At 38.4% G+C, this 18,610-nt stretch overlaps 1 protein-coding gene across 1 annotated transcript; it reads right to left on the reverse strand.

Moving 5' to 3' along the window:
• Positions 1-12,020: 12,020 nt before the first annotated feature.
• Positions 12,021-17,162, reverse strand: LOC104452758 (calmodulin-binding protein 60 D-like). Its single transcript, XM_039316424.1, has 9 exons — positions 16,955-17,162; positions 16,431-16,503; positions 15,904-15,968; positions 15,398-15,467; positions 14,016-14,062; positions 13,095-13,588; positions 12,642-12,802; positions 12,367-12,561; positions 12,021-12,068 (listed from the first exon to the last, which is right to left on the reverse strand). Exons 1-9 carry the CDS (start codon positions 17,035-17,037, stop codon positions 12,021-12,023), a joined length of 1,236 nt encoding a protein of 411 aa, XP_039172358.1. The 5' UTR covers positions 17,038-17,162.
• Positions 17,163-18,610: the final 1,448 nt, after the last annotated feature.

Consider the following 18,610-nt stretch of genomic DNA (forward strand, 5'->3'; position numbering starts at 1 on the left):
AATAGCGATGTAGATTTGTATTTGGATACAAACTACTATAGTTGTGGTAATTTTCTGGATGGTTTTATTGTACTAAATGTTGACTGTAGTAATGTCAATATTTGTTATTCCCTTGTTTCACGTCTTCTACTTAATATGATAATGATGTGATTATGTGGCATGCTAGACTTGGTCATATTGGCCAACATTGTATGAATAGACTAGCCAAAGAGGGCTTGTTAGGAAACATTGAAAAAGTCTATTTACCCATATGTGAGCATTGCCTAGTAGGGAAAACGACAAGGAAACCATTTGGAAAAGATAAAATAGCTGAATTTCCTCTGCATTTAATCCATTCTGACGTCTGTGGTTCAATGAATGTAAGAGGAAGGCATGTGGCTGTTTATTTCATTACTTTCATAGATGATTATACTCGATTCGGATATGTCTATTTGATTTCTCATAAATTCGAGGCATTAAGTTGTTTCAAAAGGTTTATGAACCTGGTAGAAAATCAATTAGACAAGAAAATAAAAGCATTGACATCCGATCGAAATCGAGAATATTTATCTGATGAGTTCAGAAAATTATGTGATGAAAAAGGAATAGAAAGACAGTTGTCTATTCCATATACTCATCAACAAAATGGTGTTGTAGAGAGAAGAAACAGAACCCATTGGAAATGGTTAAGTCCATGATGGCGCATGCTAACTTACCTATTACTTTGTGGAGTGATGCGTTGTTAACTGCTGCCTATATACTTAATCAGGTGCCTTCCAAATAAGTTAGTTCCACTCCATATGAGTTATGGACAGGTAGAAAACCGGACTTAAGTTTTCTTAAGCCATAGGGTTATGCTGCCTATACTCATAAGTCCTCTCACAAGTTTGGGAAATTGGGTCCCAAAGGAAAGTAGAGTATTTTAATGAGATACTCCGAACACTCGAAAGGGTATGTGTTCATAGGTGAGCAGGAAAGTGAGAGTATAACTGAATTTGAATCACGGGATGTCACATCCTTAGTGGATGAATTTCCTAAGAGGGGCGAAATAGGGGAAGATTACTTCCTATTTGAAACCTTGGATCAAGATAATGATATTAGTGGAGTTCGTCCAAGTGGGAGAAATATGACAAGTGATGAATTGAATTCAACTCATTCTCAATTACAACCACGTGATGAGACAACGTTATCATTATCTAATCCTAGTGGGAGCATTATGGGGAATGATGTGCTAAGTGTACAATCTCTCATACAACGAACAAGTCGCCAGAGTATTCCCCGTCGAAGTTTTGACATTGAAGGGGAAACTTTTATGGTTGCTCCGTAAGATGAGGATGAGCCAAGAAATATTAATGAGGCTCTAAATTGCCCTAGTAAGGAAAAATGGATTCATGCAATAGAAGAGGAAATTGAGTCAATGAAATCAAACCAAGTCTGGGAACTGGTTGATTTTCCAAAAGGACGCAGAGCTATTGGGAACAAGTGGGTTCTCAAAATAAAGCGAAAGGCTGATGGCTCGATAAAAAGGCATAAGGCTCGCCTTGTGGCGAAGGGGGTATAATCAACAGGAATGAATCCTGTAGTGAGATTTACCTCGATTCGCATTATTCTGGCAATAGTGGCTAGTATGGATCTTGAGTTACATCAGATGGATGTAAAGATTGCTTTCCTCAATGGAGAATTAGAGGAAAAAATATATATATGGAATAAACCGTTGGTTTCATAGTGAAATGCCAAGAATAAAATGTATGTCGACTTTTGAGGTCGATATATGGCTTTAAGCAGTCGTCAAGACAATGGTATATACGATTTCATAATGCCATAGTGGCATATGATTTTACAATGATAGATGAGGATCATTGTATATATATATCAAAAGATCCAAGGATCAATTTGTGATCATATCATTATATGTTGATGATATACTAATTGCCGGAAGTAATATGGAGTTTGTTCATACTGTCAAGAGTTGGTTGTCTTCCAACTTTGAGATGAAAGATATGGGTGAGGCTGCATACATTCTTGGAGTTAAGATTTCAAGAGATTGTTCGAAGAGATCGTTATCTCTTTCGCAAGAAACATATATAAACAAGGTTCTTGAACGATTTCATATGCAAGATTGTAAACCCATAGACACTCCTATTGCAAAAGGTGAAGGATTAAGCCATAGACTGTGTCCAAGGACTCCACAAAAAAAGGAACAAACGAAATATGTTCCTTATGCTAGTGCTATTGGAAGCTTGATGTACGCTATGATGTGTACAAGACTTGACATATGTTATGCAGTTGGAATGGTGAGTAGATACCAATCCAACATAGGTCAAGCATGTTGGAAAACTGTTAAGAGAATACTAAGGTATCTAAAAGGGAACTGCTGATTATACGTTGAGTTATTATGGAAAGGATCTGCAACTCAAAGGCTATTATGATGCTGATTGGAGAGGAGATTTAGATGAAAGAAAATCTACCTCTGGGTTTGTTTTTTTACCGAATAATGGCACCATATGTTGGAGCAGTAAGAAACAAAAGTGTATAGCTTTGTCCACGATAGAAACTGAGTTCGTGGTATTATCAACAGCAGTATAAGAATATGTTTGGCTTAAGAGATTATTGGATCATTTAGGTGTTATTGGAAGTGCTGCAAATTTATTGTTGGTTAACTGTGATAGCCAAGCAGCAAAAATATACACCAAAGATCCAAAATATCATGGCAAGACCAAACATATAGATACTAAGTATACTTTTGTCAAGGATATGATTGCACGAAAAGATGTGAACTTATAGTACATACTACGTATAGAATGGTAGCAGATCCTATGATAAAGCCAAAAACTAGAGATGTGCTTTGTGGCCATGTAAAATCTCTAGGATTGTGTAGAGTCTGATGTACTGGATTGTAATTTCCCTGAAGTGTTCACATTTGATGAATTTGTGTTTTTCATCATTAATGCCGATGTATCTTTGTTTGATCTTTATGCATCTTAATGCTTAGTGTATTATTTTAAGTTGAGAAAATATGTCGGACAGATATAAGATTAGCCCACTCACACGGGTAATTGCCTCTATTTACTGTGTGATAAATAGAGATGAGACTGTTTTTAAGCTTATTATCTAGGTGATAATCGAGAGCTCAAGCTTAAAATACGTATCGCCTTAACTGGGTGTTAAAATGAAGACATAATACTTATTATGTCTGAAAGTAAAATACCCCACATATTTTACTTTATCTGTCTATGATGCCAGATGTGAGTTCTGATGAATTTTGTGAATGAGTAGATACGTGAACTCAAGTTAGACATTGGGTATGTCTGAACTATCATTTGTACGGTATTGAAAGGTATAGACATACGCTCCATGGGAAATGAGTTAATACCGTAATACGTATTTCATACTACGTATGCATGAGCCAACCAATAAGAGTGGCAAAAAGTTTGATCTCAACTTTTATGACGTGTGAGACTCTTGAGGAAAATAGTTCCTCAATTTTTTAGTCCCCTCATGACTCTTACTTATTCTCAAAATTTCTATTTAGTGTTTGCTATCTTAGGATGTTGCCAATGGTCATGGTTTTGATTCGATCTAATGGGACATTTCTAGAAAAGCAAGCTAAACTAAAATTGAGAGTATGAAGGAAAGAGGAAGATCGATTTTGGAGAATCACATTGTAGTTTTGTATTCATCGGTTAACCAATTATGACTGTCTTTGTGATAATCATAATATATATCATTGTTTGAAAGAGATCAAAAGAGATATGAATGTGATCGATCGATCTAGGGTACTGCGTACTAAATCTACTCAGGATGTGATGCCCATTATGAGCTGCTATATATTCTTAACAGATGTATGGCAACGAGCTCTCAAAGTATGCTGGTCGCACGGATTATTCACCAGTATGAATGTTGAAGAGAGGTAAAGAGAATTCTGTTCAGCCCATCATGTGCGAGTGGGAGATGATGGTTTTATATGAGATGAGCTTAAGGCCCGTCCGCCCATGTTGCGCCTAAAAGCCCGGCCCACGGAATTAGGGCCCGTTGATAAGGGAACGTATAAAAGGGATGAGAGAGAGAGAGAGAACGCACCCTTTGGCCACTTTAACGTACGTTCCTCACTCTCTCTTTCCCTCCAAACGCTTAAGGCAACGTCGTTTCCCTTTCAAGGCGAATTGACATCATTGGATCAGAATTTCTTCCTCGATCTTCGGCATTGGTGTCTAATCTGTGGCTAACAAGGTACGCTCGAATCCGTGATGTGCTTTAGGATTGGTGATACGTGTTTTTCCTAGGCTTCGTCTTCCGCATTGCTTTAGGGGTTCGATTTAGTGTCGAATCCGGTTTTCAGGGATCCGTTATTCCCAATAGTACTTAACCAATAAGTACTTAATAATTATTGAGATTCCAATCAGAATGTTCATTGCCAATATGAGGCTTGACCAAATTATTGAAAAGGAAAATGACAAAAACCTTTTGGCTTTCCTTAATTGGTTCTATCTTCCTACTCATTGGAAGCACCTTCTACAACAAGAGCTAAAAATTGTCTTACTAGACCCGAGATCCACACTTGTTGTGTTTTTTAGACGACCATGGGCTTTTGTACGAAACAATTGCCCCATTGCTAATGAGCCATAGAGTATAGGAACTACATCCTATAAATCTTAGCCGCACAAATCCTTTCCATGCCCTGTTGATTGCTATGAACACCAATATCAAAAGCTTTAGAGAGTCTTATGCCAAGAAAACAAGACCATCCCTGAGGACATGTAGAATTACATTGTACCCACTGCATGGAATCATTATGACATTGCACCAGAAGCTAGGAAGCACTCAAAGAATTCGAGCAAGTAAGGACACTTCCATAACATGAGCATGAACCCTGCATAATTATCTCAAGACCTTTATGCCCAATGGGAGTCCTATCTCTCAAGATCCTTATGATCAAGGACCTTTGTCCTTATTCCGAGGGATTGACACATCTTACTATGCTCAACCATCCAATTGGCCTCAACCAAATTTGTCTGCCGACACTCCAAGATCCTCTAGGACTTATGAAGAAGCACCTTCATGCAAACATGTGAAATACTCGAAGCCCCTCTAATATACGACTTGCAGAACTTGAACAGAAATACGAAGAATATCTTCTTGCAAAAATGCATAGTTCTGATAACTTAGATTATGAGTACAATGCCTATGACGGGAGAGATTGTTGACTGTACTAAGTCATTATAGCAAATTACTATAGTAATAGGTTAGAGAAATCACTGTTCACTGTCATTGTTCATATCATCTAAAATAATTCCTGACCGAATTTTCCAGAGCCTCTGTTTGTTTTAGGACTCGTGAGCTTGATCCTTGTTTGTTTGTGACCTCTTAATGCCTATAAAAGGCAAAAAAGATGTAATGTGTTAGGCAAAGTCTCCTAAAGTAAAGTGAGTGTTTGCGAAAACTCTCAATGTCTTTCTTCTAAACACTTTTCTTGTCCAGCTTGGTAGGATCCTCTCGAGAAATGTAGTTTGGATAGTTAGAAATGTTACCATCCTAGCATCTCTGAGTATCTCTAGCCTCTGAACTAAATTTCTGAGTAGTTTGCTACTAAAAGGCTGTCCTTGAAAGGCTTGAACTAGAGGTTCGACGATATACCTACAAAAACTTAGTCTTCCCTAGTTCTAAGCTTAGGTCCATTCAATGGTACCACTATTTAGGGTTTTACTTTCCGTTTGTCATGTATATACCAATATGTAGTCTTCTTCGTAAGATTAATTAAATTTAATATAAACTAACGTAGAGTAAATTTAAAATAAATGTACCAGTTTAAAGTTTTTGATAGTGAAAAAATTAGTTTAAGGTAAATTATTAATTGTCTTTGTATTGTATTGCGATCTAAAGTATTTTAATTCTACAGCTTAACCAAATTATTAGGTTTCGTAGCTGCATGTTAATGTAATGCTAAAATTAGTTACAGAAGCTTTGTTTAATACAGCTTTTTGTTTTTTTTCCTGTTCTTCTCGATGTAATGTGTTGAGAGTTTGTACGGGGTGAACAATACAATAAGGAAATAAAGAGCTTCACTGTGCCGTTAAATCCTTCTATCTGCTTCCTTTTTTCGAGGACACGTCCTTGATCCTAATCACCGTCCCTTTTTTTGTCCAACTAATCACCGTCCCTTAACTTTTCGATTTTACCGCAGGTGCTCATGATATCCAATCGTTGCATTTTCATATGGCCCTCGTACTCTTGATTTGTGCAATCAAATCATTACACTCGTAAAAATTTTCTGATGGTCTATCTTTAGGCCTTTTGATGACCCGATTGAGCGCTGAAAGTTGAATTCTCAACAATTAATAAAGCTAAGCTTGTTTATTAAGCTTAACGTGGATTGACTTAAAAGAATCGATTAAATAAAAATTCCACCTAACGTGACAAGTAAGTGATTTTTTTTTTTTACCACATAAACTACTAACGGATACTAGGGCTGCAAACACCTAACGCTCGTGTTGAGTAATCCCATGACTGCATTGAACTGTAAACTATGCCGAGGGTTGGGTGAGCTCCAATGTGGAATGGCTTACTTAATTCATTTAATAGAAAAATAATAGATGGTGATTAGAATCTTGCCGCATATATTTTACTACAATAAATATTTCTGTTATATATTTTTGTGAGAATTCGATTATATTCAGCTATCACTTTGTAATTATCATCAAGCAACTTCATATTTCAAATTTTCAGGATTAAGGTTTTAAAAAAATTAATTTATAATAATTAAATTTTGAACATTTATTTTTCAGTTGTACTAAACGAGCTGTAGTCCCTAATCCCGGAAATCAATGGTTGCGTGTCCATCAATAATAGCAACAATCCATGATGTTAGGAAAAAAATCGGCGCAACAGTGTATATTCATTTTTGAGTGAAACAAGTTGTGGGAACAATAATGGAAGATACAATTAAGTGAATCATAGAAAATAGTGGACAATCAATATTGGGTTTCTTCTTTTTTTTTCCTTTTATTTCCTTTTGTTTCTTTCCTAATTCTCCCGATCTAGTTTGGGAGCTTTGCTCTCCCAATCTTATATTTGGGAGCTTTTCTCTCTATCTAATTCTAGATTTTGGAGTTTTAATAAATAAGTACACCGCATCCAGTTTCAATGGTGTGCACAGCAACTTCAAAGTCAAATCTATACTCATTCAACGTTTTCTCACTCAAAGTTTGGGCACTTCACATTGGTTATATGGCTCGCTTTCATAGGTGTCAGATCTGATATTTTTCAATATATTTATATTGTCTCTGTATGTTGATAGTGTTGGGGGCACCAAACCTAGGAGCATACTGCTGAAAGGCAAAGCCATAATTATAGATGGAGATCTCAGTGTGTGCTTATCACATATGGTGTTGTGTGATTTTGTGATTGACCGTTGATCCTTTTGTTTGGATCCGGTTACACATATGTTATTGAAGGATAAGCTCACGATGATCTCTCGCCAATCATGCTCTAATGAAACACATTGATTTCTGGTTTTTTTTTTTTTTTTTTTTGAGATCTATAGATTTGTTTTATTACTATGACTTTTGAGATTTCCTTTCATGTATCAATTTGGTAATGAATGGAAATTTGTTTTTGACCAAAAAAATTATTGAGCTTTTGGTTAGCATCGATGGACACATACATTTGATTATGTGGGACCAACGACGAGAGAACTCAAGCACTCAATCTTGATAATTAAAAATTCGAGGATCACATAAGTAAAGGTAGATTGAGCTTAATCTTTGCTTGCTCACGGTCTTATCGCTTGACGAAGGTTGAACTACCATGACCGGCGCTCCTGGGAGCTGTGCAAATGCTAGGAGGAGCTTAAAGCTTAAGGTCGGCTTTTTCCATGCCACCAGCCTGTTTATGTTGTTCTGAGCATTTTGGGTATGGATGAATTGTGGTTATTTGTCTATGGACAAGAGAAAATTTCTATGTCCCAATGCTGCCCCGAACATGAACAGACTTGAGGAGGGGCTAGTCAAGATTGCCGCCCCCTCGAGAGCATTTAGCCCCACATACCTACGATTTTGATCGGTCTTCTTGTAAAATTTGCTTCTGCTACTTCTTCAGTAGTTACTAAATTGTAACTCTAACTTCATTATAAAACTAACAGTCTCGATATATAGAGAATATCGAGGGAACTTAGCATCATAATTTAACAATGCCGTGCGTTCTGAAAAACAGCTTCATTGCCTGGGGATAGCAGCAAACAGACAAGACCTAGTACATAGCAGTCGATGGACATAATCTAGTAATTTAATAATGCCATGCGTTCTTCCTGATGAAGAAACCCCACTGCATCACTGCCTTTATCTTGAGTCGGCCATTAACACCTTTGCTGGTGCCTAAACAGAGCCATCTTTCCATGGCGGGGTCTGAAAGGACATGTCAACATCTGGTAGGCCCGAGTATTTCGTCATATTATCTGCAACATTGAATTGCAAATTTTCCATCTCGTGATCACTTTCGTGATCACCTTCAGGTTGAGGATCACAGGGTAGTTCAGAGGGCAGAATAAGCTCATTCACTGCAGCGTCCATTTTCCTCATGGACTGAACATTTGGTTACGCAACGCATCCTGTGAACTTATATCATGGGACTGTGTTGACGATCCACCAATAATAATACCATTATCTCCCGGAGAAATTAGACCATTCCAGTTGTTTGCAGGTATGGGCTGATGTGAAGCAGTACAAGCAAGTTCATTGGCTAAAAAGTTCATGGGATTTCCAAAAGAGGTATTTTGGGACTGTACTTTCAATGGCAAGGCAGTTACATGGTTATGTCCTAGAGAAAGAATTAGAGCATTAATGTGGTTAGTAAATATGAGCCGATGTGGGCATGGCTCTAGGATCTTATAAAAGATATTTCGAATGAATGATTATGAGCTTTTACCATATGATATTGAGGCATGGGATGGTCTAGAGAAGAGAACATGCTCATTTACTGTAGAGTCCATTCGCCTCGAAGAACTGATCACATGGCTAGGCGTGGCAGATTGGGAATTGACATCATGAGACTGTGTTGGCAATCCGCCGGTAGTAATACCATTATCTCCTGGAGAAGTAAGACCATTCCAATTGTTTGCATATGTGAGCTGATGTGAAGAGGGACGAGCAAGTTCATTAGCTGAAAACTTCATGGGATTTCCAAAATAGGTATTTTGAGATTGTACTGGCAATGGTAAAGCAGCTACACCATTATGTCCTGGAGAAAGAATTAGAACATTAATATGGTCAGTAAACATGAGCCGACATGGACATAGGTACACGATCTTATAAAGAAAAAATCGAAAGAATGATAATGAGCTTTTACCACATGATATTGAGGCACAGGTTAGTCCAGAGGGGAGAACATGGTCATTTACTGTACAGTCCATTTGCCTCGAAGAATCGATCACAAGGCTAGGCATGGCATATTGTAAATTGATATCATGGGACTGTGTTGGCAATCTGCCAGTAGTAGTACCATTATCTCCCGGAGAAATTAGACCATTCCAGTTGTTTGCAGATGTGGGCTGATGTGAAGCGGGACGAGCAAGTTCATCAGCTGAAAACTCCATGGCATTTCCAAAATAGGTATTTTGGGACTGTACTGGCAATGGCAAAGCAGTTACATCATTATGTCCTGGAGAAAGAACTAGAACATTAATGTGGTTAGCAAATATGGGCCGACATGAGCAGGAGTGTATGATATTATGAAAAAATTCGAAGGAATGCTTATGAGCTTTTACCATCTGATATTGAGGCACAGGTTGGTCTAGAGGGGAGAACATGTTCATTTACGGTAGAGTCCATTTCCCTCGAAGAATCAATCACATGGCTAGGCATGACAGATTGGGAATTGGCATCATGGGACTGTGTTGGCAATCCACCGATAGTAATACCATTATCTCCCGGAGGAATCAGACCACTCCAGTTGTTTGCATATGTGGGCTGATGTGAAGCAGGACGAGCAAGTTCATTAGCTGAAAATTTCATGGGATTTCCAAAATAGGTATTCTGGGACTGTATTGGCAATGGTAAAGCAATCACACCATTATGTCCTGGAGAAAGAATTAGAACATTAACGTGGTTGTTAAATATGAGCCGACAAGCGCAGGAGAATTAGAACATTAATGTGGTTAGCAAATATGAGCCGACATGAGCAGGAGTGTATGATATTATGAAAAAAATTCGAAGGAATGCTTATGAGCTTTTACCATCTGACATTGAGGCATAGGTTTGTCCAGAGGGGAGAACGTGGTCATTTACTGCACAGTCCATTTGCCTCGAAGAATCGATCACATGGCTAGGCATGACTGATTGGGAATTGACATCATGGGACTGTATTGGCAATTCGCCAGTAGTAATACCATTATCTCCTGAAGGAATTAGATTATTCCAGTTGTTTGCATATGTAGGCTGATGTGAAGCGGGACGAGCAAGTTCATTTGTTGAAAGCTCCATGGGATTTCCAAAATAGGCATTTTGGGATTGGACTAGCCATGGCAAAGCGGATACATCATTATATGTCCCAGAGGAAGAATTAGAACTTACTGAGGTTAGTAAATATGGGCCGACATGGGCATGGGTGTAGAATCTTCTAAAAAAATTTCGAATGAATGGTTATGAGCTTTTACTACTCTGATATCATTAGCTTCAATTGACAATGGCCTTTCCCTTCACAGATTGAACATTTTACGTCTTAATTTCAGACATATTAGTTTAATCAACATAACTTCTTTTCTAATATGATCTTTCAGCCATTATTTAATAAAAATGCCCACACAAACACGATGCTGTGTGCCTATTACATCTATTCATATCTAACTAATTTTCTAATTGCATTCTAATTGCTTGCACTGAAAACATACACACATACGTACGTATGTACGTACATACATATGGCCAAATGGATAGAATGTATTGAATGAGGCTCATTTTGCAACAATCACATCTTACAGAATATGTCATTTCGTGTTCAATTTGGATTTGGATTTTAAATGTTCTCCACATTGGATGTTCTTATCGGTCACTTTGTTACTTCAACTCTTAAATCTTTCATGTCTAAATTGAAGTTGCATCTTCTAAACCAAACCTCGACAAAATGGAAGTACTTGATAATAGCCCTCTTGCCTTTGTACTGAATCTATTAGATTACTGCTTTTGGTAGTGACCTGCAACGACATACTCTTCTTGTTTGTTCATCATCAGTAAAAACTATTTTTCAGCATTTTCAGATGCAAATTCAATTGTGGGGTAGCTGGACAAATAAACGTCTTCACATAACGCGGAACCCAAATGATAAGGATCTGAAACACGTTGTTTTTATGTATTAAAGTTCTACGATCAAATGGAAAGTCCTATTATCATCATTATTTCACAGGCCCCGTCTTTGTATGGGCTTATAGGGAGAGAGAGTTTTGTGTTTCGGAGCACGTACCTTCAGCAGTGGAGCCTGCATTCGCTGGAGGAGCTTCCGGACCAACTGGAGGAGCACAGGTACTTGGAGCCATATTATGTTGAACAGAGGCGGGAATTTCAGTTTGTCGTTCAGAGACTTGAGATGGAAAAGAGCTTGAGGCTTTCCCAACTGTATCTTCATGGTTCTGGAAGAAAAACACAGTATACCACTTCGTATAATGGAAGTATTTATCTCCACTATAAAAGGTACACGCTCTGACTTCAAGCTACAATTTCTTTTTTCCGCAAGTAATGTTGCATTCCTTGGAAGAACTTGCACTCAGAGTAAGCACGCATGCGCAGCACAGAGAAAGAAGAATAAAGAATAACATTGAAAGAACCTCAATTCACTTTAGGCCTATCGCCACCCATTTCTCCACCACACAAAGTTCAGGTGCTCCAAAGATGCAATGGAGAGTACAATCAAGGTAAGGATCCTCAGGGTAAAGATGCAAAGTTGATTGAGAAAGGACCAGTGAATAATTAAAACACTCATCAACTTGTATCGTGCAAGTAATTAAGATCTTCATAGTTCTAGAGTCATGGTTGCAAATCAATGGCTGAAAGTGCTCTCTACAGAAGGCCACTTAGATTTACAAGGTCACCATCCTCAACTTTGCACTGCAAAGAGCGAAAGCTCAAAAATCACTAGCATCTAGATTTTCATTTTGTTCTCTCCACGGGCACTTCATATTACTTTTACTGACAAATAAAAAAATAAAGCATTCAAATGTCCAACCAACTCCCCTTTTCAAATTTCCATCTCTGATCAAATCTAATACCTATAAAGCCACACCGCTACAAGTAAACTCAAATTACTGATGACACATATAATATGAGACATAGTATATGAACTCAGCATGATGGTGTGCGCTGCATGGACTGGCTTGACAAAACTCAGGAGGAACTCCTTAGTTACTTGGGCAGAAAGTCGATCAGTAGCAGAATATACCACATCATTGATTAGGTTGGTTGGTTGATGATCAGTTCTGAATTCAGCAGCATCCTCCCTCTTGACATTAGGATTCTCCGAATGAGTTTTCAAGTCTTGGCACTCCATTGCATGAGCTATGAGGTGTTCCCAGTTCTTCGGTGTCATGCTCTTTCCAAGTACCTATGATGAGTGAACACGCAAGACTTACAATCTCGGTAGTCAATCAAACCATAAGTGGGAATCATTAACTAAGTGCTTACCTCTCTCGGCTTCTTGAAGTCTGTAGACCGGTGCTGTAGAAAGTCCCCCACTGTATATATTCCGGCTTTATTCAATTTTTGGTGAGATTTCCCATCTTTGGCAATCTTCTCCAGCCTCCAGATCTCATCATGAAGTGCAGGTGGATGATGTTTCTTGTTTGCTGTAAAATGAAGAGGACATATACAGTAAGGTCCTTGTCCCTGTTAGATTGATGAGTACCTTCTGATAGGTGTGCAGACCCTCTCCCGAAACTGATTCAAAGTGTCAACATTTTCTAATAACATAGAAATAGATCATATTTTATTTATCAGAATTTTCATTTGAGATGTAATGGTTCGTATGAAATGAAGCTCTCAATTAAAATATAGGAGACGCTATGTCTGAAACTATGTTTATTGTCAGTCATAAACTTAGGACAAGGTTTATGTAATGTAAGACTATGAAAGCCGTACATTCTCCTCTATGTTCCTTGACACGAAAGGCATCTGTTTTTGCTTCCCGGATTCGTGTATTCCCACAATAACCTGATGCCACCTTAAGCCCTATCCTAAATCTTTTATTCCTGTCCCAACTGGAATTGTCCATAAATATCAGTTCTCCCAGCTCCCCAACACCTCCCTTGAGCATCACCTGGCAAACTCCTGTCAAAAGCGGCCCCTTTCCTTCACGTTCTTTAACCATGAAGTTCTCAAACTCTTCTTGATCCCAGTTGTCCTCATCATCTTTGTTGAAGTCACTTTTAAGCACAACGATGTCCAACTTAATGGAGGATTCCGGGCCTGATTTAACAACTTCCCCTGCATCTGCATCAATCAAGGCAACAGAAATGCGAGTACTCCCTTCTCCTTCTAGTTTCTGTCCGGTAAATACATGTTCGGACAGTTTGGTTGGAATGTGAAGCCGGAAGTTTCTCACATCATTCTTTCCCGTAGTTTTAGCATTAGTACTGCATTCTCCAGGGAAAACAACCATTAGAAACAGGAACAGGTATAGAAGCAGAAAATTGGAAAAGTAATAACACATAGAGACAAACTACCAAACATCTCACTTGGACAAGTCTTACTGCCAGAGAAACTACTAGTTTAAATAGATGCATTGTCTCAGAGAGTTTAACAATGCAAATTTTTTAAAAAGTAAAATAAAACCAAATATAATGCCGCACTGCTCTCAAGATACATATGATTATGTTCTAAATCGGAGCATTGACAATTTGGCGTATGGCCTAATCATTCTGGCTTAGTTGTAAACTGAGCTCTGGCTGCCTGCTTTGGGGTTAGGGGTAAAGTCGGACTATTATTCCCCAAAAAATCAACAATGCATAACCAGTCAATACTACACTGAAAGCCAGCATCACAGGGAAAGAGCATTCATACCATTCAAGGTGGGGAGATTGATCATTCATGAGCTCCACTGTTTCCCTCTGTCCAAAACCACCAAGAGAAGAGTTGTCAAAGTTGGAGACATCAAATAAATGAAGCAGAAGTATATATAGCTTAGACGAACTATCCTAAGCATTTCCTTTATCCCCTTTCATTCCATTTCCATGTAAAATGTTACATGTGCTTTGGAATGGTTATGATCAGCTTTAGGTGATAAAGCCACAGTTGTGGATGTCATTGAGACAAATGAATGGAGATGGCCTCCTGCAAGTTCTGATAATCTGCTTGGAACTCAGATGGCTTTGTATGGGTTGATTGCTCCAAATTCTGGCTCTGTAGACAAAGTGGTATTTACTGGATAATCAAGGGGCTCTTTCTCTGTAAAGGAGGCTTGGAAGCTCTTGAGGAAATGTATACAAACTTACTTGGCTTAAGCCTGTATGGTTTAAGCCTAATGTGCCATAATGTGGCTTTATAACTTGGCTAGTCATTCACAATATGTTGCACATATTGGATCCGACATTGACAGCACTTGTATGCTATGCGGACAACATGAAAAATCTCGAATGCCCTTGCTTTTTTAAGTGTGTATTCTCAAAGCAGATTTTGGGAACAAGTTTGACAGCTACTCCCAATTCCTAGATATGCAAGTGATTGGAAGGATGGATTTATTTGGAATGCAACAAATTATTATCTTTGGAGAGAGAGGAACTTCGCGAAGCATGAAAATGTATTACCTCAAGCTTGCCGTGATCTTGATGCAGTTGTTTTTCTTTCCCTGTAAAAGTCTCTCTAGAAGCTATGGTTCTGGATGGAAATGAGAGTTACTGCTGATGTTAAGTGTTTGTGGAGAAATTGGTGAGTTCTTGTTGGCTAACTTTGCTGTAATCTGGTAGCATGGTTTTGCATCTTGTTTCTATGGGTTGTATTTTGCTTTTGCAATTGGTAGTGTATATGGGGAAGACTATGATTTCATGTTGTCATTTGATGTGCAGTGTACTCAGATTGAAAGTCAACTTCATGAATTATCAGGCTTTCCCATTATAATAGGTTCCTCAAAAGGATGTCCCATTGATCCGCCGGTGCTGAGTAAAAGGGCCATCGCTCAGCAGATAAATGTTACTTTAGGGATAGCAGACTGATCTTCCGCAAGAGTTCACATCGACGAGAAAGTTTGGCACCTCGACTCAGCTGCATATGTGGGACATTATGCTGCAATTAACTCATATGGGATGTGACCTCCCTTGTATTTTCTTCCGCAGGTTGTCCAATAAAATGAAAATTTACTTATAAAAACAAATGTGCAAAGTTCATGCTCAATGAATGCTGTTCAAACAATAGACATGCGGAAATTTTATGAACCCTGTTTATCTTACCAGTTTCGGAACAGCATTCTTCATTGAGCTCATCTGTTGCATCATCTCTTTGAGAGCATTCTCCATGGAACTACACCATGGAAATTGACATTGGGAACAACTGCAGTCTTGTGGACTTATTCGTAACAAATAGACAAATATCTAGAGGTAACACTTTAGTTACTAGTACATATGAAGGTCAGACCCAATTACCAGACTCATCAGATGCATTCCCTTAACCTACTGTGACAAAGAAAAGCCAACATAAAGCAGGAAGACATATTTATGCAGTACAAAGATAACAGAAGCAAGTAAAGTTAATCAGCAGCTATCTACAAATGCACCGTCCTTTCAGTGATCGACAAAAAGATGTATATGCAGGTTTTACACTTTGCTGAACAGAATCATGGATCAATTACTAATGATACTCAATGACATTTCTAGTTGGCAAGACGATACACATGGAAATTCCCCTAGAGGAATCAGTTGATGCAGATTTAGCAAGAAACTAAACAAAATATATTCACCTTTGACAGCATTCGACCAAGTCAGATTTAACACGCTCCCACTCTTCCCTGAACTCTTCCCTGACCTGTCCAGCAAAGAGCAATAGCGAAGAATTACGTTGCAATCTGTCACGTATAAATCTCATTCAAGTTTCACATCACAGGTATCTTCATTGTCCTCCTTCGACACGCAAGTTGTCATTGACCACATTTTCCAAGATTCAAGGAAAAAATTATGTCCAGCCACTTCATTGAAAATCTGGATCTTTTTGTGATCCGTACTGTCCGAAACAACATGAAAAGCCTAAATCATGTTCTTAGTGAAATTGCTTCACAGGAAAAGCCTAGAACAGTCAGCGGGTCATTTTTACCACTCAAAACGATAATTTTCTACTCATCTCGCAGCAATTTCTCATGCGGATTTCTATCCAGAAACTGACTGGAAGGTCAGAAATGCATACAACCGCTCCTAATTGAAGAGATCAGCAATTGAAGCACAATAAAGACTGTATTTTGTATGTCCAAGTTGGCTACTTTACTCATCTTACCACTCTCCGGACACGGTCCTCTGTCAACCAGCTCCTCGGCACAAGATTTCTCGCAGACCAACGCCATGTTTGACTGCTTGAAGATCAGGTCAGCACAAAAGTACAATCAAGATGGTACGATTTGGCAAACAGGACAGCAAAGTAACCCAGTAACAATAACAGCTCACTGGCTATGTAAAAGTTTCCAAGAAAGTTTAATTCGAATCAGGAGGAAATAATGCGATTGGTCCAGGCCGAAATCGCAAAACAGAGTCGAGACGGCAACATTGGAGGTCTTTATGCTTCGTAGCTAATCCACAGCTTAATCCCACGAACAAAAAACAGGACGAAAGCGATTTAGAACTGTCACGAGGCAAAAGCTAATCAATGTTACGCTTCAATGCAGGCTTTGCCATAGTTTCACATTCCAATAATCTTCAACTCAAGAACTCTTCAATGAGTATCCCTCGAGTAAAGCTAAAACGAGCACCATCATCAAATAATCGATCAAGCATCGAAATCTGGAGAGGGAAGAGCGAGCTTACTTCGTTCCAGCGGTGCGTGGCCGCTTGAGTTGACTTGGTCGACCTGAAGAAGTGGAAGCCAAAGCTCTCTTCTGCATCAACATGATTTCCTCCTTTGGTGGAGCTTTTCAAGAACTTGGAAGGATTTGATCGCTGAACAAACGGGAACAGAATATAGCAGAAACGATGAAGTATTTATGCACGAACTCAAACTCAAAGCAATGATTCGGTAATCATTGTAGTTTTATTTCTCTGAAGGAATTAGGCCTGTCATTCTCCAAGAAAAGCGAAGAACATTTCCCGGAAATGCTGCCGGATTAAGAAATAATTTTTCCTAGACTCTAGCAATTGACAAGAAAAAGAAATCCTACACGCCGCTTTTAATCACACGTGGCTACTACTAATAAATGATGACGACTATAGATGTGCGTTATTAGTTATTTATTTAGAATAAATATGTGCATTCGAGACCCATCCATAGGTAGTCGTGATAGTTGGACTTCACTACTCCATCGTCGAGGGAACAAGTTCAAATATCCGGATGCTCGCAACCTTAATGGGGTCCTAGCGGTGGTTTACTGGGCTAGCCCCCGATGATTTACGTTTAAATAGCGGCTTGTGCCGCAAGCTCCACCGGTGTTACGAGTATCGGAGGATCGTGTGATCTCCAAAGGATGATCTCCTGATCCCTCAATCATAAAAATAATAATAAATAAATAAATATGTCCGATGGTCTCTCGGTCATAATATATATTTGCATTCAAGAAATTTTGTATTCAAATTTATATGGATCTTGATAAAATTGATGATTTCAAAAAAAAAAAATTATTGTTGATTGATTTGTTATGCAAGTTTTTATTTTTTGATTTATAATACAATTGATGACAAATCATTATATTATTATTTTACGATTATGATATTATCGCTTTTTGACATGCTTCCAAGCAATTATACATCTGTTTAATATAATATTATGTTCTGAGCCGCATATTATTTGCCTGATTGGTCAAAAGTATTAAAGGGTGTGGATGCCCGTGCTTCATCCTGGAGGACGAATATTAACAAAAATTTCTATTAAAAAAAAAAACGGATTTAAGTGAGCTCTTTCGTCTCGCCATGGCGGTCCAACTTCGGCCTCTCGCTTGCTCGAGTTTCCACGCCAGTTTGAACTGGTTGGTCGTTGCGCGTGCAAGTGAGAAGAAGAGGACAACATATATGCAGCGGCATGACCCACCTGGGTGATTTTCCGTGAAAATCAGTTCCCGTCAATTTTTCTGGAAAATGCTTTATGTTCCCTGTTTTAAAATTTTTTTGGTTCATTATGATTTGACGGCCTCGTCCTGTTTGGTAGTTTTCAGATCTATGACTAACACTCGAAAAATGCTTTGATGGAACCAGGAAATTGCAATGTTCAATTGTAGGCCTTCTGGATCGGAGAGGATCGATTGCGGATTGGCGAATAATTGGACTCGTAAGAATTTTCAAAAGCGAAAGTCATGCATAGGACCAATTTGATAACCCAATTGACTGCTGAAAATTTATAAGTTCAATACTTAACGAGATTAGGATTGTCACAACTTTAGACACTTTAAACAGAATCAACTTCAATCGAATTAAGAGAGGAGTTACTTCAAAATTAATGGGTGATGTGAAGTCAATTTCCAATCAATTGAAAAT

This window comes from Eucalyptus grandis, chromosome 1, assembly GCF_016545825.1.
Source record: "Eucalyptus grandis isolate ANBG69807.140 chromosome 1, ASM1654582v1, whole genome shotgun sequence".
NCBI lineage: Eukaryota > Viridiplantae > Streptophyta > Magnoliopsida > Myrtales > Myrtaceae > Eucalyptus > Eucalyptus grandis.

What these genes read in the sequence shown, in the direction of transcription:
- LOC104452758 (XM_039316424.1), bottom strand. Translation starts at nt 17,037, where the DNA reads ATGTTGATGCAGAAGAGAGCTTTGGCTTCCACTTCTTCAGGTCGACCA. An exon ending in AGAATGCTGTTCCGAAACTG is followed by an intron (nt 14,063 to 15,397) that starts GTAAGATAAACA and finishes GGTTTTGGACAG; the next exon opens with AGGGAAACAGTGGAGCTCAT. An exon ending in CAATCTCCCCACCTTGAATG is followed by an intron (nt 13,589 to 14,015) that starts GTATGAATGCTC and finishes TGGAGAATGCAG; the next exon opens with TACTAATGCTAAAACTACGG.